The sequence below is a fragment of the Monosiga brevicollis genome, genomic scaffold, assembly GCF_000002865.3.
Source record: "Monosiga brevicollis MX1 MONBRscaffold_30 genomic scaffold, whole genome shotgun sequence".
In the NCBI taxonomy this organism is placed as follows: Eukaryota; class Choanoflagellata; order Craspedida; family Salpingoecidae; genus Monosiga; species Monosiga brevicollis.
In genome coordinates this window covers 362,582-385,416 of record NW_001865067.1, presented here as the reverse complement: position 1 = coordinate 385,416, position 22,835 = coordinate 362,582, and the positions used below count along the sequence as shown (strand labels likewise).

Below are 22,835 nucleotides of genomic sequence, written 5' to 3'. Positions count from 1 at the left end.
CGCCAGATTGCCGCCATATATCTCGCCGCATTGCGCCGATAGCCCATGGAGGCCGCCATCGTGCTGTTGCCACGCTGTCACTCCTGATTTTTGCCTCTCTCTTCTTCTCCGGGCCGGTTTATTTCCATTTTTTGCCCTCGTTGCTCTTGGATCTCTCCCTGTGAAGAGCCCTCTTGTGCATGTACCTCTGGATCGCCGAAGCAACGCCGCCGCGCTCCTGTCTCGTGGAATAGCTGTGCCGTCGGCATGGGCTTTGGGCGTCAGCTGCGGGCGCGGAGCGAGAGCTCGGGCCTTGAACACCTCAACTACCATGGCTGTAAAGCTCTGATCCTCAAGAAGGAAGCCCTGGCTGCAACGAAAATGCTTGAGGAAGAAGTGTGTGCATGCGTGCGGAATCTCCGAGTTGCTTAGGCGCGCGCGCTTTTTGCTTCTCACTGCTTCCCGACTCCGGTCCAATCGCGTCCACAGGTGGCTCGCATCAATGATGTTTTTATAGCAGAGGAAAGCCGGTGTCAAGACCGCTTCAGCGAGGTAGTGCATTATCCAAACGCGTCTGCTGTCATTGCCAACCTGCTAGCTTGCGCCGTGGCCTCTTGCTCATGCTCGCGCATGACTCACCTGTAGCTTGAGCGCCATCGAATCAAGACCGGGACCTATCCCATCGGTGCCCTGCCGGCCCTTACTCAGTCCGTTGTCACGCTCATGAACTACGGGCGTTGGAATTACGTCGCTGTCATGCGCCTCTTTCGGCTAGCCGAGACTTGTCACTGCTACATTCGCGGCACAGGTCGGTGGTGCTTGTGGTGCATAGCTTGCCATACACTTGATGCCCTGCCTGTCATTCCTTTGGGCTGGTGGGGAGGATTCGATCAAGACTGGCCAGCTTGGCTCCCATCACAAACCACCGCGCCCCTCACAAGATGAATCGTGCGCGTGGTTGAATCCATCTTCACCTTGCTCGCCGTTGCCCTCACCTCGTTCCGCTTGTCCAACCCATGGGTTCTGTTGCACGTACAGCCCATCACGTGTTGAATGACGCCTACTTTTATCGCTCTCTGGGGCCCGCAAGAATACTTTGTCGGCTACCCCGCCGAACAGTAGACACGCGCAACCTGTCAGACCCCGCCGTCTTGGATCTGGCGCCGGATGAGGATGACCAACACTTGCCCGCGTCCCCAGGCGAGTCGGAGACGGCGGGGGATGCGATCAACCAAACTGAGGAGCTCGGTCCACTTAGCGCTCTGGATGATGATTGCCCCATCTGCCTCAGCGATCGCATGCTCGATCCTTGCATGTGCTCGTGTGGCCACGTCTTTTGCTACGAATGCATCACCCAAACGGAGCGGCAGTGTCCTATTTGTCGCAAGCACCACTTCCAGACCTTTGCCATGCTGGGGTCGGGAGACATCATTTCTGCCGAGCGACAGCGTCAAGACGAGACCTGGCTTCATGCAGCCTGGGGATATGGTCGCGATACCCTGTGGTATCTTCTCCTCACCGTTGTGCTCATGCCTTTTCTGCTGTTTGTGTTTGGTGTGGGTTTTGTCTGGTCCGTGGGCCGGTCGGCCATTTGCGTGGTCCTGGGCGTCAAGCACGAGTTTCCTGCACCGTTTCGCTATGCCCGTTTCCCGTTTCTGGCCCCTCAGTATGTCAATACCGCCCCGCCCCCATGGACCACTCCGGCCTTATGGCAAGCATAACACCAACCTTTTTCAGCTCGATCCGATCAGGATAAGAGGGATCTTTGCTAGCCTTCTCCCTCTCATTCCAATGGTGGGCTGACCGCGATGTCGTCCGGGCTCGGGGCCCTCGGCCGATCATTGGCGAACCACTTTGTTTGTCTTGTTTCTTTTCTTGTTTTGTTTTTTCTTGCGAGCAGGTGCCAGTGCCTTGCGTGTCTTTTGTTTCATGATTATCCCTCGTTGATGAGTTGCTGCGTGCACTAGAGTGTCGTTGTTCCCGCCCTGCTCTCCATGTATATTCCCGAGCGGGCGTGCATGCTTCTTGTTGACGGGCTGCAAATGCTGTTTCGAACCCAATGCTGGCTCATAATTCATACTATCAAGTCAGTCAAACTCACGAGTCGGCCTGCGAGCGCATTCAGAGACCAAGGCACCTTCTTGTGAATTTGGGGTTAGAGCCCCCTCTTGGAAGAAATTTTGAAAGGTGGCGCAGACTGGACATTTATTCGAAAACTTCCTCCTTGGGAAAAAAAAAAAAAAATGAAAGAAAGAAAAGTGATGAGAACACGCAGACGCCATACCAATCCGTTTGCTCGCTGGCAAAAACAAATGAGCATGTGACATGTGGATGCAGCTCGGAGGCAACTGAAAGCGAAGAGACGACATGAACCAGTGGGCAAACATGCAAGCCAGGCTGCTGTCACGTATGTCAAGGGGGGGAGGTCGAGCGTTGAGACAACCAAACAAAAAAGGAGAAGAAGTGAAAGGGAAGAGACGCTTAGGCAAACCGAAAAAAAAGAAAAAGTTCACGATGGACAGGGCATAATTTCACTAGAAAATCAAGGCACTCTGCGCTTGCACAAGCAAGGCACGCCAATGGCAGAAAATAAGGAAACAGCTGGGCGGGGTGGCACCGAGGTGTGTCTTCCCGAAAATGTTGTTAATCGCGGAAGGACAGAGTCAGTCAGGAAAAAAAAGGACAAGATACACAACTGCAAGTACAGACACAAGACAGAGACACGCATGTGCACGCACACCATGCAAGCAGGCAGGACCTGAATCATTCAAGCCACGCAGGCGTATTCACACTCATTCAGTAGCCCACGTGACGGGGACGAGGCTCGTAAGAAATGTCCGCGGGAACATCGGGCTTCATCGCTTCACCCAGATCCGCCCAAAGCTCGGTGACCCGTGATCTAAACACCAGCCAACGTGCGTCATAAGAGGCAATGTCACAAACAGAACCATGAAACAAAAAGTTGACTCAACTCTACCCGTGGTGGAATCTGATCGTCATGACATACCGGATGAGCTCCATGTCGTCGACGTTGGTCATGGGCTCTCCAAACTTGACGCCCGCTTGCAAATTGCGCATGCGCACAATGCTGGCAAAGTTGCGCATGGTCTTGTCGCCCTTGGAAAGACCAATCGGCATGGAGTAGCGAAGGCCCACCGGAACAATGGGAACGTTGTTCTGCTCGGCGAGGCGGAGAACGCCCCGCTTCATTTCACACGGTGGGCCAGAGCGTTGGGAGGTCCCCTCAGCAAAAATGATGACGGATTTGCCTTCCTGAAGCTTGGCTGTGATGCGATCGTTGATGGTGTCATCCCCGTTGCGGTTGTACCACATGAAGCCGCCGCGATTGAAGACGCGGAACATGAAACGGGTGAACATATTGTCAGGCACTTCGTCCTTCAGATCCTAGAATATCGACGGGGATGGGACAAGGAGGGAGGAGAAAAAAACAAAAAATAAGACAGGGGGGATATCAATAAAAGGGCTGAGCCCACCCGAGGATACGGGCAGAGGAAAGAAGAGTTTGCACGCACCGCCTTGGCTACGATTTGGAGGTTGGGATTGGTGCCGTGAAGCAAGACGGCATCGAGGTACGTGTAGTGGTTGGCGACCCACAAGGTCGGGTCGGCCGGACGCTGGCCTTGGCGCTGCAATAAAAGGCAAAGCAAATTTAGGTAAAAATTGAAGATGAAGCGGGGGTGAGCCGAGGGTCAGTGGAGGGCGGGGACGGGTGAACGCGGGATTGGCGGCGGCAGTCATCAGTAATGGTAGCAAAGAGCAGGGAACAAAAACTTGGGGTCGGAACAGGAGCACGTACAATGTAGTTCATGCCCATGAGACGAAGAATGGTGGGGGTGAACCAGCTGACGTTGGGCACAATGTAGTTGTGGACAAAGAAAATGCCCATGATGGCGGTCCAAGAGAAAATGGTTGGGAGTTTGGGCAGGACGGGGAGCTGTCGCCAGAGAAACACAAAGATGCTGCCTTCGCCGACGTAAAGCTGTTCGTCCTCGGGCTGCATGAGGTCATCCAGATACTGGGCGGCAATACCCATGCGCGAGGTGCGAGTCTTGGTATGTGCCACGAGCTACGTTGGAGCAGACATGAGAAATGGTGTTTTGAAGCGGGGGTGGGTGGCGGTGGAACTGGAATGTAACGTTGGTGGTGGCAAGCGACGTCAAAACCACGATGGCCGGGTTGTGGCCTACCTCGTGTGCCCCACCACCGGTCTGAGCGTTGCTACCGCGAACCACAAAGGTGGAGGGGTCAAACTCGGCCGTGGCCGAAATGCCCATGTCTTGGCGATAGTAGTGAAGCAGCTCGGCGGCAATTTCAAAGTGCCAGCGCTCGGGCTTGACCTTGTAATAGAGGTTCGGGTAAGCCTTGTACACGGTTTCAGACATGATACTGAGGATGCGATACGAGGAAACTGGTGAGTACTGTGCCTGCTGCGAGAGCGCACGCGCGTGGACGCGGCTTTCGAGCGGGAACGAGAGCAGGAGAAGAGGCGGCGACAGGGTGGTGGCATGGACGGACCGGAAGGCGGAGGAAGAGTAGCCGAGATCACTCATGCGAAATCGGATGCAGAACCAGTCAAAGGTGAGCATGATGGTGTTGAGAAGGCTGACTTGCTGCAGACCCTTGCCCTGGGCGTCCTTGTCCACCATGACGAGGCCAATATGAACGTTGTGTTTGGTCCAGAACGCCATGTGAAAAGCCACGACCTATCGTATCGGTATGTAAGTACCGGGGCGAGGACAGGGCGACAGGATAAGAATGTTGGGAGGCGTGGCGGGCTTCAACGGGCTCCATCCGGCCGGGGCAATGCACAAGCAGACCGTACGCGCTTGAGTTTGGCACTGTAGACGGTCATGATGACTTTGTTGTGAAGTTCAGCGCGGAGATCGCTCGCGGTTTTGGCTTGGAGAACGGGATAATCGAGGACAGAGCCAATGGAGGCCAGGCAGACTTGGCGCATGGCTTCTTGGAGGGCCAGCAGTTGTTCATCGCTGTGGTTGACAGGGGCGTAGAACCGTTGCACAAACATGCTGTTGCAGACGAGGGGAGGGGGAGGACGGACAGGGCAAGGTGAACGACGGTATGAAAATGTGAGCGATGGGCAGAAGCAGCACGGTGGGGCGGGCGAATAGCTGGGAGCTGACGGCATACCCGCGGCCCATGGGCAACCAAAAGCCATGGCGAAGGGCGTAGCGGAGGGCGGCAAAGGCCAGCGCGCTGACGGCGAGGAGGGCGGTGAACAGCATCTTGGTCAGGGGTCGTTGAATGACGGTGGCCACGGCGTGGGAGCTCTTGTGCACCAGGGCCCCAACCCCAGAACTAATGGACAGCATGGCGATGATGACCAAGGCATCCAGGGGCAATAAAATTGAGCCGGGCCAGTCCCCCAAACAGGCGCCACGGGACACCGCAGAGACCACACAGGTACAATCTGAGACGAGCCGGGCGGGGCGACGGGCAACAAGACGGAAAAAATGGAAAAAAAAAAAAAAAGAACAAGACGAGACGGCAAGCCAACAGTCAACAAGAGACCAGCCCGGGGGTCCACCGATGATGGAGCTGACGATCGCCAATGCAATGCGCAAGCGCGAGCAGCAGCAGCAGCAGCAGCAGCAGCAGCAGTGTGTGTGTGTGTGTGTGTGTGTGTGTGTGTGTGTGATCACGGAGAAGAGGTCGCAGAGGGCATCCGCAACGTCCTCCTTCATCATCACATGGAAAGGTGGAAAGGTGGTGCGGGTTGCATTCATAACAAGGACGTTGGAGACGGAGAAAAGGAGATGGTAGGCATGGTGTGTGTGTAGAGTGAGATGCCCTCTCTGCTCGGCGCCTCCGCCGCCGCTGTCGCCGTTCACCGCCGCGCTGCCGTTTCATCACGCTCACGCACCTCTGAGAGAGAAAAATCTTTGAAATCTCTGTGTGTGTGTGTGTGTGTGTCTCTCTCTCTCTCTCTCTCTCTGTCTCTATGTGTTTCTCTCTGAAGCTGGATCTCTGATGGTCCTTCACTCGGTGATGTGTTCTCTGAATCTCGTTTACTTCATTGTAGCAAAATCTGTCAAATTTTGGGCAACCTTGCAACTCTCTCTGAAACGTTTCCGATGGCACGCCACATCTCTTCATCTCTCTCTCTTCTCGTGTACGGTTTGGCTTGCTCAACCATGGCCAAACGCAAGCGGCATATTTAAAAGTATTTTACTTTTAACAAGATCGTGTGCTTTTGTGGGGGTGTGCAATCAGATGAGACACTGACTCAAACCGATTCTCTCAATAAGCTCCCAGATTTGAAATTTTCTCTGATATCCATACTGGAATAAGTAAAAGGCAATAATCCCCTTTGGTCATCTCTCTGAATAATGCTCCATCCACATCTCCTCCCTCTGCGGCTCTCCATTCCAAAACACACGCAAATCCAGTCCTGTGTCACTCCTCCTCTCTCGTGCCTCTCTCTTGTGTTGCTCTCATCTGTCACCCCTCTCTCTGCCATACCTCTCCATTTCGTCTCTTTCTCTGCCTCTGCATGAAAATACGCTCTCGTTTGCTCATATCCATCGCAACATCTCACTGCTCAGTCTCTTTCTCTCATTTTTTCTCTCATTCGCTCTCTCTCTCTCTCTCTCTCTCTCTCTCTCTCTCTCTCTCTCTCTCTCTTGAGTTTTGATCAAAGTGAGTTTCTCTCTTCTCAAACCAATTCAATTCTCTCTCTCTCTCTCTCTCTCTCTCTCTCTCTCTCTCTCTCTCTCTCTCTCTCTCTCTCTGCTGCTGCTGCCTGCGGGTTTTGCGCCCTGGGATAGGTCTTGAGAACGTGGTGACCGAGCGTCACCCGCTCAAACCGTACACGACCTTTACCGAGTTTTACACCCACTACGCCAGTGAGCACCGTGATCACACTTGCCGCCTTCTCCACATTGTGTACGCCTTGCCCTGCCCTACCCTGCCCTGCCCACCCCATCCTGCGCTTCTTGCTCGGCTGTCTCCCGTTGGGCCCTTGCACTCTCCCGCACGACCACTTTACAAACATTGGTTGATTGACTTGTGACAGGGGCACCAGCCTGATCACCGCCACCGTCCTGATCTCTTCCCCCGTCACCTTTGTGGCCATGGGTCTGGCGGGTGCCGTTGGCTACATTGCTTGCGGTCTTTTGGCTGCCGCCCCCTCTGGTCCGTCTGACCCAGCCTTGCCAAATCGAGCAATCTGCCCCGCTCTCCTTCCTTTTGCTGCGGGCAGCCAGCTTTGGCCAGCTGCCTTTTGCGATGCCGGGCCCTCACCTTGATCTCCATATGGCCAATTGCGCTGCTCCATGCCCCCAGGCATTGTCGAGGGTGTCCTCATGATCGGCACCTTTCTTCTGGCGCACCGCATCATGACTGGCAACTACAAGATGGTACGCACTGACTCCGACTCCACCGTTCCTCGACCAGCTGTGCTTTCCCGTTTTTTTTCTCAAACCCTCCATGACATCATTTCGCACCCGGCTCTTTCGCACCACTTTACCCTTGCCGTAGGCGCTCTTTGTTGTTCTCGTGGGCTACTGTAAGTGCTCACCAACTGGTACCACGCCGGCAACCGATTAGCCTCACTTCCCTTGCACCAATTCACACAGCTTTTGCCTGGGTCGGCCACTTTTTCTTCGAGATGAACCGCCCAGCCACCTTTATCTACGTACGCCCCGTCTTTCCTGATTACTGCGGAACCTGATCTGGCATTTTGCCGTCCAATCTCCCACTCACTCACTCACTCAACTCACTCACTCCCTCTTTTCCTCTCTTCCTCTCTCCCTCTCTCTGCTCCCAACCTTCCAGCCTTCTTTCAGCCTCATGGGTGACTATCGCATGACCTTCAACGTCCTCACCGGTATTGAATCCCTATAAGCCGATTGATCAACCCAATCTGGGCGTCCAGATGAGGTGCCTCCCGCTGGATTCATGCCTGTGGGCTACCAATCGAGTGATTGATTTCTAAACAACCACTTTGATACCAGGCCCCCGTGTACATTACAATCGGCCGTTCGTCTCTTGACGAACAAGCTCTTGTTCCCCTCCCCCCCCATGTCCCCAAACACTCTTACTCCCATCTCTGTCTTTTCCCAGACCCATACCTCCCCACACTCCTCTCTCAACACTACTCAGTCTCCTCTCAATCTCGCTCATCCCTCTCTTAAAAAGTCTCGGCATCACACACACACACACACACACACACACACACACACACACACACACACACACACACACACACACACACACACACACACACACACACACACACACACACACACACACACACACACACACACACACACACACACACACACACACACACACACACAAAATCTCAAACACTCGAAAGAGTTCAAAAAAAAAAAAAAATCGCTTTTTATTTTTATTTTTTTTTTGGTGCTCAAGAGTCTTTTCGTCGGACGAACTGAAGGAGCAGGATTCGGGACTTCGGGCTAGAGGTTGGGGTCCAGTTGCAAGAGGAGGGTTGATTATACAAGATTGCGATGCTGGAGCGGGCGCTTTGTGCACGGCATGCCCTGGGGCAAGGCCTGAAAGCACATCTGGACGGCTTTCAGCTGTTGCGGGCTCCAGTCGTCACCTCCTTCATCAATGGCCGCTACATCGAGCCGACCAACGACCCTAGTCGGGACATGCACTGGATCGAGCCCGCCACCAAGCAGGTGCTTTCTTTTCACTCAAGTCTTGCTCGTGTACCCGTCGATGGATGGCGCCAATGCACAACCTCGCAACTGCCCTCTGGCTGCCCTCTGATGACAGACAAAATGCTGTGGTCCCTTCAACTTACTCTTTCTCATGATGGCATCGTAGGCTCATGTACGGGTCGAAGCGGCAGCCATGGCTGACCTAGACGAGGCGCTGCAAGGCGCTCAGGCTGCACAGCAGCAGTGGGCGCTCACGTCAGGCATGGAGCGTGCCCGAGCCTTGATGGACGTAGCACACTACCTGCGAACCCATACCACGGCCTGCGAAAGCATTGAATGCCTTGACACGGGCCGCCCATTCCGTGAAATGGCTTTGGCGGACCTGCCCTCGGTCATTGATAGCTTTGAGTATTTTGCCGGCGTGGCGCAGCGCGTCAGTGGCGAGCACTACGACATGGGCGGTGGCAGCTTTGCTTACACGCGTCGCGAGCCCCTGGGGATCTGTGCTGGTATCGGCGCCTGGTGCGTTGCTCCCCTTGATCCCAGGCGCCCCTCCCCAAGCAGTGGGCTTGAACCTCTAACTTTCATCCTCTGGCATGTGCATATTTGATGCACCGTCTCTTGACATGGTTCGTAGGAATTATCCTATGCAGGGAGCTGCCTGGAAGGCAGCGCCAGCCATGGCGACTGGCAACGCTCTGGTAGGCCCTAGCTGCTTCTTGTTTCTCGAAACACAAACACCCGCCTATGCTTAGCTTGCCCTCCTCTTGTGTGAATGGGTGACGGTTTTTTTCAGGTTTTCAAGCCATCCGAGCATACACCACTCTCAGCTCTGCTGCTTGCTGAGGCCGTCCAGCAAGTGGAGGCCATCCCAACGGGACTCTTCAACGTGGTCCTGGGTGATGGAGCCTTGGGAGCCACCTTTGCCACCAACCCATCTTTTGCCAAGGTCAGGCATGCACTCGACCGCCTTGACACATCTGCTGCGTCATGCCATGTGGTGTGCCTGACACCAAATTGGCCCACCCAGGTCTCTTTCACAGGTTCGCGCGCCACGGGCCTCAAGATCACCAGTGCCGCTGCCGGGGATCTCAAACGCGTGACGATGGAGCTGGGTGGCAAGTCGCCTCTGATCATCTGTGCCGACGCCGATCTTGAGCAAGCCTGTCGCGGCGCCATAATGGCAAACTTTTTCTCCAATGGCCAAGTTTGTTACACCACCCCCTTACGGACTCGCCAACGTGGTCCATGCTCACTTTGGGCACCTCACCATTTTGACGCATCGCCGCGGTGTTTGCCTGGTCACCACAGGTGTGCTCCAACGGCACCCGCGTATTTGTGGCACGCGAGGTTTACCAGCCATTCACTCAGCGTCTTGTCGAGCTGACTGCCCAGCTGCGCGCTGGTGACTCCTTTGACGAACAGGTGAGTTCTTGTGGAGCCCGCACCTCACTCGCACGTTGGATGATATGATGAAGCATTCACTGCACTTGGAACGACCGACGTGCAGGTGGCCGTGACACCGGTCATTCACAACGACCACGCCGCCCGTGTACGAGAGTTCCTGGAGCGCGCGCGCACACAAGGGGCAACCGTGTTGTATGGTGGCGAGTATGCCGACGAAGAGGTTGGTTCATGGTTGCACTCGTCAGTCGCTTTGAAGTTTGATTGGCGGGCAAGCCTTGCTCAGCAGTATGTTGCTGGCGTGTTTGGCCAGGTCCCTTCACACATTGATCGTACTGGGCTGATCAAACCCCACATCTTGACCGACTGCTCTGGTAAGCCTCTTTCAAAAAACTGTCCAGCAGGGTGGTGTCGAACGCTTGTGGGTTCACAGCTGTGCGTGCTTTTGCCTTTTATGCGCTCTCATGCCGGGCGTCAGATGACATGGAAATCGTGCGAGAGGAGGTGTTTGGGCCCGTCATGGCCGTGTTGCCCTTTGATACCGTGGACGAGGCCGTGCGCCGTGCGAACGATACGCCTTACGGCCTGTCGGCGGGTGTTTTTACCCAAGACCTCAAGCAAGCGCACCGCGTTATTGCCGAGGTGAGAGTCGAATGTAAGGATCGGTGTGGCGGATGTTTGTACGGACCGTAACAAATTGCCCTCGATTGCCCTTGCGGCGCATGCGCTTGTAGCTCAAGGCCGGCACCACTTGGATCAACGACTACAACCTCGCACCCACGCAACTGCCGTGGGGTGGCTACAAGCAGGTCGGGCGGGTGCTGTTCGAGCCACCATGGTTTTCGATAGGAAGAATTCCTCACCCAAAACTGTGTTTGCATCTTTTCTGGCGCGTGTACGTAGAGCGGTGTTGGCCGTGAAAACGGCACTGACGCCATCAACCACTGGACGCAGCTCAAGTCCGTGTTTGTCCAGCAAGACGAGGTCTATTACCCTTACTAAGCTCCGCAGCGCCCGAGCGCTGCTGGTGGCACCAATTCCGTGCATGGGGCATTCATGGCCGTGCTCTTGCCCGTACGACAAGTGATAAACGACAAGCAAACAGAAAGGCATCAAACTGCACCGTTCTTATCAATACAAAGTGTGGTAGACCACCAGCAGCGTGGCGAAGCCAATGCTTCAGAGGGAGGTGATTCATGGCCATAAGCATGGCCCAGCCGTACTCGCGTGATGACGAGCACCCGTTTGCCGCTGGGCCAAAAGGTTGAGATGAGATCCCATTGGTACTGTTGTTGTCCATCGAAGCTCTTGCACAAAAGTTCTTCATTATTATGCTAAGAATAATACCCCATGTGGTTATAATCAATGAATGAGAAGAATTGGTTCAAGAGAGAGAGCGAAGAGAGAGAGAGAGAGAGATCTTTTGTTCAGTGGGCACTGCTTTTTATTTCTCTCTCTCTCTTTCTCTCTCTTTCTCTCTCTCTCGGTGTGTGTTGTGTGCTGGCACCTGCCCTTGGGGCCTTGGGCTCCAGGACCATGGCAGCAGCGTCTGGAAGTCGAGCAAACTCACTGACTCGGGTGTATGTGTCTCTGTGTCTATGTGTGTGGCGTAGGAGGATAACGGAAACGACAAGATGATGGCTGCCATGGTTCCCCGTGCGCCCGTGCTGGCAGGCCGTGCGTTGAGCACCGCCACTGCGCGCCATAACATCTCGCACGTGACGGTCATTGGCGGTGGTCTGATGGTAGGTGGTCCTGAACCGTTGTCGTTGCCTGATGCGCATTTGGAGGGCCATGCCTTCGGCTCATGGCTTGGTCGTGACCCCATTGTTTTGCTGTACACAGGGCTCGGGCATTGCTCAGGTGGCTGCTGGTAGCCAGCACAAGGTAATTCGGGCGGCCTGACAAGAAACATTTTGTTTGTGGCGGGCACCTGAGTGATGCTGATGCTGATGCCGCCACAACGGCGCTTCCCGAGCTAGGTCGTGCTCTGTGATGTGTCGCAGGATGTGCTTGACAAGACCATCAACCGCATTGAGACCAGGTTCGCCCTCGAGGCTTCCTGCTTGTTGATGACAAGGACGTGTGTTCACTGACCCTCCACGACGCGCTTGCGGCTTTATGTGCATAGCCTGGGCCGAGTGGCCAAGAAGAAATTTGCGGACGATGCCAACGGCGCCAAGGACTTTATTGCTGCCACCATGGTCAGTGCAGTCTTTTCGCCCTTCAGCACTTCCTGTTGCGGGTCTTGAGGCCCACTGAGCCAGCTAATGAGGCTTGATCTGACGCGCGAACCCGGTCTTGACTGTTTTGGCAGGACAACTTGAGCACCTCGACAGATGCCGTCAAGACCATTGGCGATGGCACGGATCTTGTTGTGGAAGCCATCAAGGAGGATCTGGATCTCAAGAAGAAAGTGGTAAGCGAGATGATGTGACTCCAAGGCTTCATGTCTGCGAGGAGTGGCTTAAAGAGTGTGGCCTCTCATTACCCTCGCCGTGGATATGCCATGCTCAATGACACAGTTTGCCGAGTATGATGCCGTTGCCAAGGACCACACCATCTTTGCATCCAACACTTCGTCGTTGTCCATCGGTGCGCCAGTGATCACACCCGATTCCCAAGTGGCTTTGTGTCATGCACCCCGCCCTCACTGATTGCTCTGCTGGCGGGATGGGGCAGGCAAGATTGCCGAGGCGACGCAGCGCAAGGACCGCTTTGGTGGTCTGCACTTTTTCAACCCCGTGCCAGTGATGGTACGAATACAGCGAATGCCGCCAACCTTGCCAGGGGAACCGAGGGGGAGGATTAGGGTTAGGGTGTTCCGAATGTAGAGGGGATAGTGAATATGTCAGCTCTGCGGCCTTGGTTGACCTCTGTGCTGACCTGGGTCGTGGACAGAAATTGGTCGAGGTCATTCGCATTTCCGAGACGTCGGATGAAACCTTCCAGGCCCTGAAGTGTAAGCTGCAACGCTGCTGGCTGGGCGTGTCTGTTTCCTACATCGTCCCTGAAAGGTATTGCTCACCCAGGACGATGGTTGGCTTGGATGGGTGTAGCGTTTGGTGAGGCCGTGGGCAAGCACGTTGTGGTGTGCAAGGACACTCCCGGCTTTATTGTGAACCGTCTTCTTGTGCCGTACTTGCTCGAGGCGGCTCGCATGGTGGAGCGTGGTGATGCCACGATTGAGGATGTGGACGCCGCCATGAAGCTGGGTGCTGGTATGTCGGGTTGGGGTCAAGGGATCAAGCCATCAGGGGCAGGAATGTGCGCGCGGTGCGGTTGGCTGGTCGTGAGATGAACTGATGTTTTGCTTTCCATCGCCAGGCTACCCCATGGGCCCTTTCCAGCTGCTGGACTACGTCGGTCTGGACACGACGGCCTTTATCGCTCAGGGCTGGGCTGAGGACTACCCGGTAAGTGCTTTTCTCCCTCAACCTCCTGGTACCCAAAACAACTTGCAGGAGAGCGTCCTCATTGGACCACCGGTGTATTGATGTGATACTGTAGGAGGAGCCCCTGTTCAAGCCTGTGAATGTGATTGCCGAGAAGGTGAAGGAGGGCAAGCTCGGCAACAAGTCGGGCCAGGGCTTTTATGACTACTCCAAGTAAAGGCTTGTGCCGGAATGACATTGCGCGCTACTCCCATCGATTCCCCTCCCGGCAAGGCGCTTGCCCAATTCCAAATGTGTTCAAGTGCTTCCGTCTTTTTCGTTTTCTTTTCTATGGGGGATGGACATCCCAGCAAAGATGACGTCTTTCTGAATGTCTTGGACGCTAACTTCTGTGCCAAGGGCGTTTGCGCCCGCTGCAAGGCCGAGCTCACGATTGAGAGAGAGATAGAGACAGAGAGACAGAGAAGGAGACACAGACAGAGAGACGTCGAGAGGAAAGAACAACACACGTCAGGCTACACACAACTCCTGTTTGGCACATGTTTTCCTTCAAACACGGGACAAGGACTTGCTTTTTCTGGAGGGGCTAGGGCAACGCAGCCTTTACCAAAGTGTATCATCCATTACACTTATTACTTTATAAAGTGTAAACAAGTGTAACTATTGGTCAACATTCTGTCATCTCCTCCAAAAGAGAGACACGTGTAGGCAAGTGAAGGACTATTGTTTGTGTTTGCGATCACTGGCTTTGTCTGACATTCTTCAAAAGAAGAGAGAGAAGAGAGAAGAGAGAGAGAGAGCAAGCACACACACATATCGAGAGAGAGAGAGAGAGGTGTTGCAGTAATGTCGAAAGGCGTCGAACGATCGGTTGTTGGACACGTTAGGGGGAACCGCCCAAGGACGATCTGATCCCAAGGCGTGTGAGTGAGTTGGAAGCTTGAAAAAGGGCAGCGTGCGTGCGCTGTGGCCCAGCTTCATGCTACCATAAGCCCTGATGGTAGTACAGGGACAGATACACAGCAGCAGCGACAGAGATAAGAGCAGACGAGGTGAAGCAAGAAGAAGAGAGAGATGTTGTGTGTGACAAGAAACTGTGATTTCTCTCATTTTCCTTCATTTTCGCCTTTTTCCGACATCACACACACACTCTCTCTCTGCCTCTCTCTCCTCTCTCTCTCTGTGGGCTGGCTCTAGCTCCCTGCTGCTGCTCCTGCTGCTGCTGCTGCTGCTGTGCTCTTGATACAAGGACCTTGCCATCAGTATCACCGACGCCCCTTACACACACACACACACACCGCTGGTTACCCTGCAAAAACCTCTCTCCTCGCCTCTCGCGCTCTTTTGATATTGGTATGTATGTGTGTGTGTGGAGGTGACCGTTGCTGCTCAAGACATTTCTGGAGGCCCCCCCCCCCCCCCTCCCCCCGCCAGCGGGCTTGCCAAGGGCTTCCCTTTTGCTCCTCCACTGGGCCCTCCATGCCCACTCGCACCTTGTCAGCTCACCCTTGTTGGACGCTTCTGGCTTGGCTCGCTCGACCCAAACAGAGTTGATATCGTCTGGCTTGCAACTTTCCATTTTTGCCCGTGCGCGCGGTGATCGGTACCAGGGCTGTCTTTCTTCCAGCACAGCACCCATTCTGGTGAGCCCCTTTCCGACAGCCTTGAGCAAGCTGAAATCCCACCTACGTCCCGCACACACCCATACCACACCACCACCACACCACCGCCGCCGTGGCCCTCTTTTGCTTTCTCCAAATCTCTTGCTATATTTTATTTTATTTGATGCGCACATGAATAATGAACGCATGATGGTCATGGCTGTCGTGTCTGTCTGCTCGACCCGTGTGGTGCGGTGGCTGGTTTGAAATGCGTTGACGTCGGTCGTGACTGTGTATCTCGTTTCTGGGCGGGTGGAGTCTGCACCAACACAGAATTGGATTCCAATGTTGTTGGTATTCTCGTGATGCATCACTCATGTAACGTCGATCTGCTTGGTGGTTGCATTGGCAGAGGATTGCCGTGGCCCATTTGTGTCTTGCGCCATCACCAGCTTGAGACCCAAAAAGAACATTCGTGGACCTCGTGTGTTTGACTGGTCGTGGATCCACCTTCGGCCCTATTTTCCACCAACGCCTGATTGTGCTGCAGCTCCCAAGCAAGGTGTGCACCAAGATCGGCAACCTTCTCTCAAGCCCACGGCCGCGCTTTCACTCACCCCATTTATCCATTTATCGGTGACAACTGGCCCGTAGAGAGCACCGGCAACATGCCGACGACGGTGCACATCTAACCGAGTTCAAGACACGCCCCTCGCACATTCATTCTCTCAGAACTGAACGTGCCGCCCATTCCCAACCCGTACACACACACATACCTGTGATGGCTCAGCTCCCCGGCATGGCTGCGCAAGTGCGGCTGCCGCTTGATCCCGAGGATGTGGACGAAGCCCAGACGGATGGTTCTCGTTCTCGATCCCTCTCCCGCTCGCAATCTCTGTCCATGTCCCGCTCCCCCTCGCCCGCTGCTCGGGATTCTGCCTCCGAGTCGGGCTCCGAATCAGGCTCCGAATCGGAATCAGAAGGCACCACTGACATGGACAGTCAAGAAGAGGATGTCCGACCCCCCCAATTCGCCACCCGCAACGCCCGTCGGCATAGCAGTCGCAGCCGCAGCCGCAGCCGCCCTGGCCCTGAGCTGCACCATGCTGCTCAAGCCACCGCAAGCTCAGGCCCCGCCCCAACTGCTGTTCCATTGACTGACATCCCATCAGGCACCTATCTCATCAATATCCAGGTTGGACCTAGCCGTCAAATTTCTGTTGGTCTTTTTTTTTTTTTTAAACCAAGTTGACAAAAGTTTCCCGCTTTCTGGTTGCTTGTATCCTATCTCGCCACGCCATGGCCCACTGACGCTCGTCGTGTCTGCAGTTTGAAGGCAAGCCGCTCCGTATGCGCCTACAACTTGCCGCAGTCAACAAGCCCCATCAATACATTGGCTATGGTATGTGCCTTGGCTCTTGTGCCCCGTTGCCAGCTCGTCAAGGCGCGCACGCTCGCCCTCATTCTGCTCCCCATGCTCGGCTAGCTTGCGATGATTGGCTGCGTAGCTATACCGTGACTGCCCATCCACGCTTAGGTATGCCAGACCACGTTGACGCTCTCCTCTGTACTTCTTTCTCCACCACCTGTTTTGCTCCCGCGCACCCTTTTATATATCTCTCTCGACCCCCCCTCCTCTCTCTCTCTCTCTTTCTCTCTCATTCTCCCTCTCTCTCTCTGACCAACATCCTACTGTTCGTTCCTGCAGATAAACTCAACATTATGCTGCAGGATTCCGCTTCCAAATTTTCCGCCTCCCTTTCTCTACAACCCGTGAGCATCGGCCGCAACACGGCTGCTGGCAATCTGACTCTCAAGGGCCAAGCCTACTGGCCTGCTGCCGCCCCAGGCCGTGCCGTCATGTGCTTTGAAGCTGCGGAACAACCCCTCGGTCTCTCCCCACTTGCCCCACCGCACGTCAACCGGGAGGTTGCCAACGTCCTCCTAGGGCCCTCAGAGTTTGCCATTCTCCTCAAACACCATGGATTTGATAGCGCCGCGGATGGCGTCGTTCGTGCTGTACGTTTCATGCCCACGTCTCTGTTTTGCAACATTTGCCTGCCATGAAAACAAATACCAATCTCCTTTGATGCACCTGGGACCGCGTCTCTCACTCACAAAATCTTGGTGGGGCATTTTGCGCTATCGTTGTTGTTCCTGTTGTTGTTTTGACAGAACATGACCTTGCAGCAATTTCTCTGCTTACCCCTGGAAGGAGTCCAATCCAAACTGGATCTCCTCTCCACGCGTGCCCTGGACTGCATGACGTTTGTGACTTGCTTTCTTTTCGGCCATGCCCGCCTTGCCGCGGCCCGAGACGTTTTGCAAACACACGAAACTCCTAGCCGGTTGCCTCCTCTACGCGCCGCTGCACCAGCCCCTGGCTCGTCCTCCCACGCGCGCTCTAGCCGCAGCGCCCGCCTGGTCATGACCCTGCGACGCTACCACGTTCCCCACTGGGATGCGCTTTTCAGTGCCGCTTGCGGGCTCCAAGGTTTCCTGAGCATGCCATTAGAAGACTTTCACCGCTATCTTGATGTGGCTGGCAGTACGTTTTTCTTTGCTAACCATTTGATGTTTCGCTCGGCGCAGCTGCTCAAGAAACCGAGCTGACCGGAGCAGTCTCGTTGCGCCGCTTCAACACGCGCTCTAGGGCGGCGGCTGATGGGCTGGATCGTATGGCCCGAGCCCCATGGAAATCGTTTGCGACCAGCGAACATCGCCTCATCGTCACGCTACGTGAGCGACAGGAACGACAATGGCAGCAACAGCAAGTTGCCCGTCGCCATCGCAGCGCGCGCAACAGCGCCGGTGGACACAGCGCCGGGAGCGGAACCCGGAGCAGCATGTCCAGCAGCGGCCAGTCATCAGACGCCGGCTCAGACGAGGATGCTACGCGTGTCGAGCCCTCAGCGACTACCACCCCTGTGGCAGACGCCACCGCTCAACCCCCAGCCATTCGTTATCGCAAACCCACACTCTGGGACCTGTTGCAGCTCCCTGTGGATGTCTTGGATGCCCTTCGTGTAGCTTCGGCCCTGGACCATCTCTTTGACTTTCGCCTGCAGTATCATGAGTTTCTCAATAGCGCGCGAAGTTGCCTGATCAATGCAGACACCAGTCGCCTTCTGACGCGCGTGTGCGAAAGTCAGCGCTTAGCCGATGCTTACTTTTTGCTAGTGGCTTGCCGGCCGCGTCTCAATGGAGAACAGCTTGCACAAATTTTTGGCTCTCTTGCAACGACCGGCTCACGGCGAGCGCCCAGTCCATTGGCTGGTCTCTTTCGCCGCATGCTCACCACTCACTTTGACACGGACAAGCTTCTCGGACGCAGTGGCACTTTGGGCATTATTCCGCATGGCGAGAAGAACCCCGTGCAAGGACTGCAGGCGCCGCCTGTCCAGGAGTTGTTGGCTGCCGATCACGGTCGTATGCGAGCCAACTCTTCGGCACTTGATCGCATCAGCAGACTCCACCCGCGTGGTAGCGTGGATGGTGGTGGCTCTAGTACCAACCTCGCGGGTATGGACGTGGAAACTCTGGGTGCAGCGCCACCCTCGGCCCCGAGCACGTTGCTCGTTGCCTCCAATGGAACGATCGGATCAGCCTCTCGCCCTGCCATGACGCCACCCACTCGTCGCGCCAATTTAATGAGCGAGACTGACCCTCTGCTTGTGCCGCCTGGCTCCAATGCCTCTGGGACATCGCCGCCTGGCCCTCGCTCGCGCTTTCCCAATGGACCGGCTCCTCCGAAAACCTCCGAGAGCAAGCCCTTTGCCAAGGGCGTCAAGCGGTTGAGCATGTTGCTTGCCTTTACCACGGCCGTCATCTGGGCATTGGCAATCGTAGCCATTACCAATGACCAGACCGAGTCGTCCTTCTTGGCTGCCCAACGCTCTTCTGTATTTTCCTTTGTGCCGTACGGCTTTGCCCTCATCATCTTGGTTGCCTTTTTGGTGCTAGCCATGCTCAACTGGCAACCACAGCCCCGCCAACCCAATATTTTCAACGTGCTCGGCGACTGTTTATTGCTTGTGCTGCTTGTTGGTGGTGTGGTCGTTGGCACCTACACCGCTCGCGTGATTGCTATGAATCTGTACCAAGATGGCCTTGAAATGGACCTGGTCCACGTCATTCTCTTTGCAGCCCGCACTCTTCTTCTTTTGGTCCTGGGCATCATCCATCACTGGAGCATTCGGTGAGGTCGCCCGCCATATTTTCTGCCATTTTTTTTATTTTTATTTTTATTTTTATTTTTATTTTTTTTTTATTTTTATTTTTATTTTTATTTTTATTTTTATTTTTATTTTTATTTTTATTTTTATTTTTATTTTTATTTTTATTTTTATTTTTTCTTTGTATTTTTTATTTTTCTTGAGTCTTTTGTATTATGGCACTTGTCCACGCCCCTCGTCCATGTCAAAGGGCCTCCCGTTATCTGAGTGTTTTGACACTTTGTCTTCACGCCTTTGCATTTGCTTTCTTGCGACAGGACTTACAATCGCCAGCTTGATGATGAGATGGCTCGACTGCCAAGTGTTGTCAGCGATGGCATGCCCTTGCCACGTGGCGCCCTGGCCGAATCGCGGCGCCCACCCATGCCGCGCTGGGTCGGTGGCTGGCTCAGCTCCTGGCTTCTCTTCTTCCTGATCGGCACGCAGATGGAGTTTAGTTATTTTATCATCATGATGGTGCAGCCGGCTCACTTTTGGACCTTCCTGGGCTCCTCCTACGTGCTGGACACCTTTATGCTCTTCGCTTTCGGGCGGGGTGTGTTGTTGTGGGACGATTGGGCCTGCGTGCATCCCGTGGATGAGCGCGCCCAGGCTGACCTCCTTCACGTCACACCCACCTACGGGCAGCCACGCACCATATGATGTACCCTACATGTTGTGCTGGATCACCTTGGTGTCATGAACTGGCTACTGTGTAGCCCGAGTCACGCCCCAAGTGTGCTTCGCGAGGCTGTCATCATCTTTATCCTCGTAGTTTTTCCCCTTCCTTGATTTGTCCTTCGTTTTCCTAGTTTTACTTCTTCCTCTTTTCTAGTTTTACCTATCTCCGGGCCTTGGTCAGCTCTGGCATTCGTGCTGTCGCCTGCAGATTCGTGCATGCCTTATCTATGCTCCTATATTGCATCGTGCCTCACTTTCCTTCACAAGTATCCATTTTTCATGATTGCTAGTTTTGTTCTTTTTGTTTTGTTTCAACTCTCTGTCCATCCCTTCTCATTTGTACATGCTCAAGCGAGTCGCATTAGACTGCAGCCTGACCACTTGGCGGGCATACATGCCTAGCCGGCCTTCAGAGCATGAGTTTTTTAGTTTTGCTTTCTTTCTTTCTTTTTTCTTTTTTTGTGAACTTATTAAATTTTTGTTCTTGCTCTGCCTGTGGACTCTTTTCTTTTTTGCTTCATCATTCATGTTGCAAGCACAAACCGCGTTTGTTCATCAGACATTTCTCGGAAGTCTTGTTATGCCATCCTATCAGGCATTCGGCGTGCTCCCTTAGCGTAGTTAGTAACGCGCAAGCATGTGCTCACGGCGTGAGTATGCTGCGTCTGTTTCATCGTTGCCCTTGGCCAGGTGTCGGCAGTGCTGGCTGTTCTGTTTGTATTCCATCCACAAGCCGCGGCTTGTGGATGCCAAGAAAAATTGTCAAACCCTCTCGTGGAGTTTGAGCGCCTAATCGATGGAATCTCAAAAAGAAAAAAAAAAATTCAAATTCACATGACTTGCAGGATCTTCAAGACAAGCCGATAGACACAATTGGACATTTAGGAATGAATGGCAAAAGTGTCCGGTTGCCCAGTCTGAGCATTGAATTTGCCCCACACTAGTTGCAACATGCCCTCTGCTAGCTCACCATTGGTCTTTAAATCCACCTGTTGGGCAACAAACCACATGACTGATATCAGAGCAAGAGGAGCAGGCCTGGGGGAGCAAAGGGGTTCCAGTCAAGATGACGCACGGTGTTGGGATGCACATGAATGGTCACGCTTGCCCAAGGAGCTCCGGACGCGACCCATCGCTGACTGTGGCCGTTGCGCGTTTGGTGAGATGGCATCATGACCCTCGCACAGGGCAGAACAACGAATAAAAGGGAAGGTGAAGCATGTACATTGGAAGACCAAGAGTTAGAAGCCGATTGGTAAGACGTACTGGGCAGATTGCAAGAGGGCTTCAATCTGAGTCGGGGTGAGCAGCGTGTTTCGAGTTTTTTCCACGTGCACGTCTTGAGGGCTTGGGCTCAAGCCCTCGGGTAAGCCCATGGTTGATGCGTACTCGGTTGGACACACGCTGAGCAGGCAATGGGTCAAAAGATGCGAACGAAGACCAGGCTGGGCGTTTGACAGAGGCCGTGGTACGCTGAGGGAGGAGTACGAACCTGGAAAGGCCGAGCAGGGGCGCGCTGAGACAGTCAAGAGTGACAAGCCACTCATCGGCACTAGAAGGGTGGAGGGGCCAGCTTGGCAAAGTTGTGGGCATGGACAAGCTAGGCAGCTGAGGATCAGGCCGATGAAGCAGCGGGGAGACAACAGTGAATAAAGCGCAAGCCTGCTAGTAGCGAGGGCAACAAACCATGCAAAGAGAGCAGCAGACCATCAAACGTACGGTCATGCGTGTGACGGGCTCAGACGGAGCTCCTGGGGCAGCAGCAGCAGCATTTTTGGCAATGACCGTGTTGAAGCACTGCTCTGAGGTGCAGCTGACCTCTACCTGAAGGTCGGTATGCCATCGCTGCTCGATGCACTCGCGGAGCCGCTCGACTGAGCTCGGATTTGCAACACCCTCGCGCGCCGGCAAGGTAAAACGAATCTCTGTGGAAATCCAAGTCCCCCAAATCAAACATGGCAAAACGCATCAGCTCAAAAGTGCGGTATGCATGGTGAGAGGAGCAGAGGCTGAGAAGTGCAGGCAGACGAACGAACCATGCAAACCAGTGTGCCTGGAAGGCTTGGAACCAGGCACGCCTACGCCTCAACGCATTCACATGCAGTCAGCTTAAAACCACCATGGTTTGCCAAGCACCAAAGTGAGCATGAGCTGATACGCACCAAACGTCTCATAGCGGTCTTTGCTCAGCTGAAGAACCAAGAGGCCTGGTGCCCAGCACAGGAGAATGAGGCAAGCACACCCATGCGACCCCTTGGACAGAGGATGGGTCATTTGCAACCTTAAACGAAGCAGCACGAAACAACATCTGACCATCAGCAAAGGAAAGGGAGCTTCCGTCATCGGAATGTGGCAGAGACGCAAGTGTCAATCCTGTGCAAGATGGCATGGTGAATGCCTTGGGTGGAATCGATACGGACAAGGGGTGGCTTCGCGGCAGCGATGGCAAGACAAAGACCTTCGGGATGATCAAGGATGAGTGCAATCAGGTCGCTCGGGGAGAGCGTCATCGTGCTGTTGTAGCTTGGAATGGCGGCCGCGTCCAAGAGCTTCTCCGCCTGCGGCGACACAATATCCAGCTGCGCGGCAAAGCATGAGCATGAGCACATGATGGAGCTCTCAGCCAAGCAGGCACAGCCCGCTCAATCCAATCCAGCGGCGCACCTGTTGATACAGCACATGACGCTGCACATTACGCCGCAGCGCCGCCGCATCCTTGGACCACTCCCAAGCATACAAGTGCTTCTCCGTCAACGGTGCATCCCAGTCAAAGTCCAGCACAAACGACCCCGCCATCCCGCCGATGCAAACTCTCTGTGTGTGTGTGTGTGTGTGTGTGTGTGTGTGTGTGTGTGTGTGTGTGTGTGTGTGTGTGTGTGTGTGTGTGTG

At 54.5% G+C, this 22,835-nt stretch overlaps 6 protein-coding genes across 6 annotated transcripts; 4 read left to right on the top strand and 2 right to left on the bottom strand.

The window, feature by feature from the left end:
• Window positions 1–246: 246 nt before the first annotated feature.
• On the top strand, window positions 247–1,700 carry MONBRDRAFT_11600 (uncharacterized protein; the record flags this gene model as incomplete). The annotated part of the gene is made up of 4 exons (XM_001749431.1): window positions 247–375; window positions 469–531; window positions 625–787; window positions 1,018–1,700. 4 exons carry the CDS (start codon window positions 247–249, stop codon window positions 1,698–1,700), a joined length of 1,038 nt encoding a protein of 345 aa, XP_001749483.1.
• Window positions 1,701–2,952: 1,252 nt separating this feature from the next.
• On the bottom strand, window positions 2,953–5,243 carry MONBRDRAFT_11599 (uncharacterized protein; the record flags this gene model as incomplete). The annotated part of the gene is made up of 6 exons (XM_001749373.1): window positions 2,953–3,384; window positions 3,513–3,626; window positions 3,797–4,066; window positions 4,188–4,703; window positions 4,823–5,027; window positions 5,149–5,243. The coding sequence occupies 6 exons, from the start codon at window positions 5,241–5,243 to the stop codon at window positions 2,953–2,955; spliced, it is 1,632 nt and encodes a 543-aa protein (XP_001749425.1).
• A 307-nt stretch (window positions 5,244–5,550) lies between these two features.
• On the top strand, window positions 5,551–7,863 carry MONBRDRAFT_28975 (uncharacterized protein; the record flags this gene model as incomplete). The annotated part of the gene is made up of 8 exons (XM_001749430.1): window positions 5,551–5,727; window positions 6,564–6,657; window positions 6,786–6,903; window positions 7,034–7,152; window positions 7,303–7,376; window positions 7,498–7,525; window positions 7,596–7,654; window positions 7,795–7,863. The coding sequence occupies 8 exons, from the start codon at window positions 5,551–5,553 to the stop codon at window positions 7,861–7,863; spliced, it is 738 nt and encodes a 245-aa protein (XP_001749482.1).
• A 629-nt stretch (window positions 7,864–8,492) lies between these two features.
• Window positions 8,493–13,754, top strand: MONBRDRAFT_34126 (uncharacterized protein; the record flags this gene model as incomplete). Its single annotated transcript, XM_001749429.1, has 23 exons — window positions 8,493–8,669; window positions 8,818–9,173; window positions 9,289–9,352; window positions 9,448–9,600; window positions 9,682–9,858; window positions 9,963–10,076; window positions 10,162–10,278; window positions 10,369–10,429; window positions 10,534–10,697; window positions 10,790–10,864; window positions 10,959–11,014; window positions 11,430–11,541; window positions 11,669–11,800; window positions 11,901–11,942; window positions 12,038–12,099; window positions 12,187–12,259; window positions 12,373–12,474; window positions 12,581–12,650; window positions 12,738–12,811; window positions 12,957–13,017; window positions 13,115–13,276; window positions 13,383–13,471; window positions 13,566–13,754. 23 exons carry the CDS (start codon window positions 8,493–8,495, stop codon window positions 13,665–13,667), a joined length of 2,595 nt encoding a protein of 864 aa, XP_001749481.1. The 3' UTR covers window positions 13,668–13,754.
• A 2,096-nt stretch (window positions 13,755–15,850) lies between these two features.
• Window positions 15,851–19,928, top strand: MONBRDRAFT_28973 (uncharacterized protein; the record flags this gene model as incomplete). The annotated part of the gene is made up of 8 exons (XM_001749428.1): window positions 15,851–16,246; window positions 16,381–16,453; window positions 16,538–16,588; window positions 16,760–17,070; window positions 17,227–17,599; window positions 17,644–19,249; window positions 19,544–19,661; window positions 19,713–19,928. The coding sequence occupies 8 exons, from the start codon at window positions 15,851–15,853 to the stop codon at window positions 19,926–19,928; spliced, it is 3,144 nt and encodes a 1,047-aa protein (XP_001749480.1).
• Window positions 19,929–22,285: 2,357 nt separating this feature from the next.
• On the bottom strand, window positions 22,286–22,742 carry MONBRDRAFT_11596 (uncharacterized protein; the record flags this gene model as incomplete). Its single annotated transcript, XM_001749372.1, has 2 exons — window positions 22,286–22,525; window positions 22,611–22,742. 2 exons carry the CDS (start codon window positions 22,740–22,742, stop codon window positions 22,286–22,288), a joined length of 372 nt encoding a protein of 123 aa, XP_001749424.1.
• Window positions 22,743–22,835: the final 93 nt, after the last annotated feature.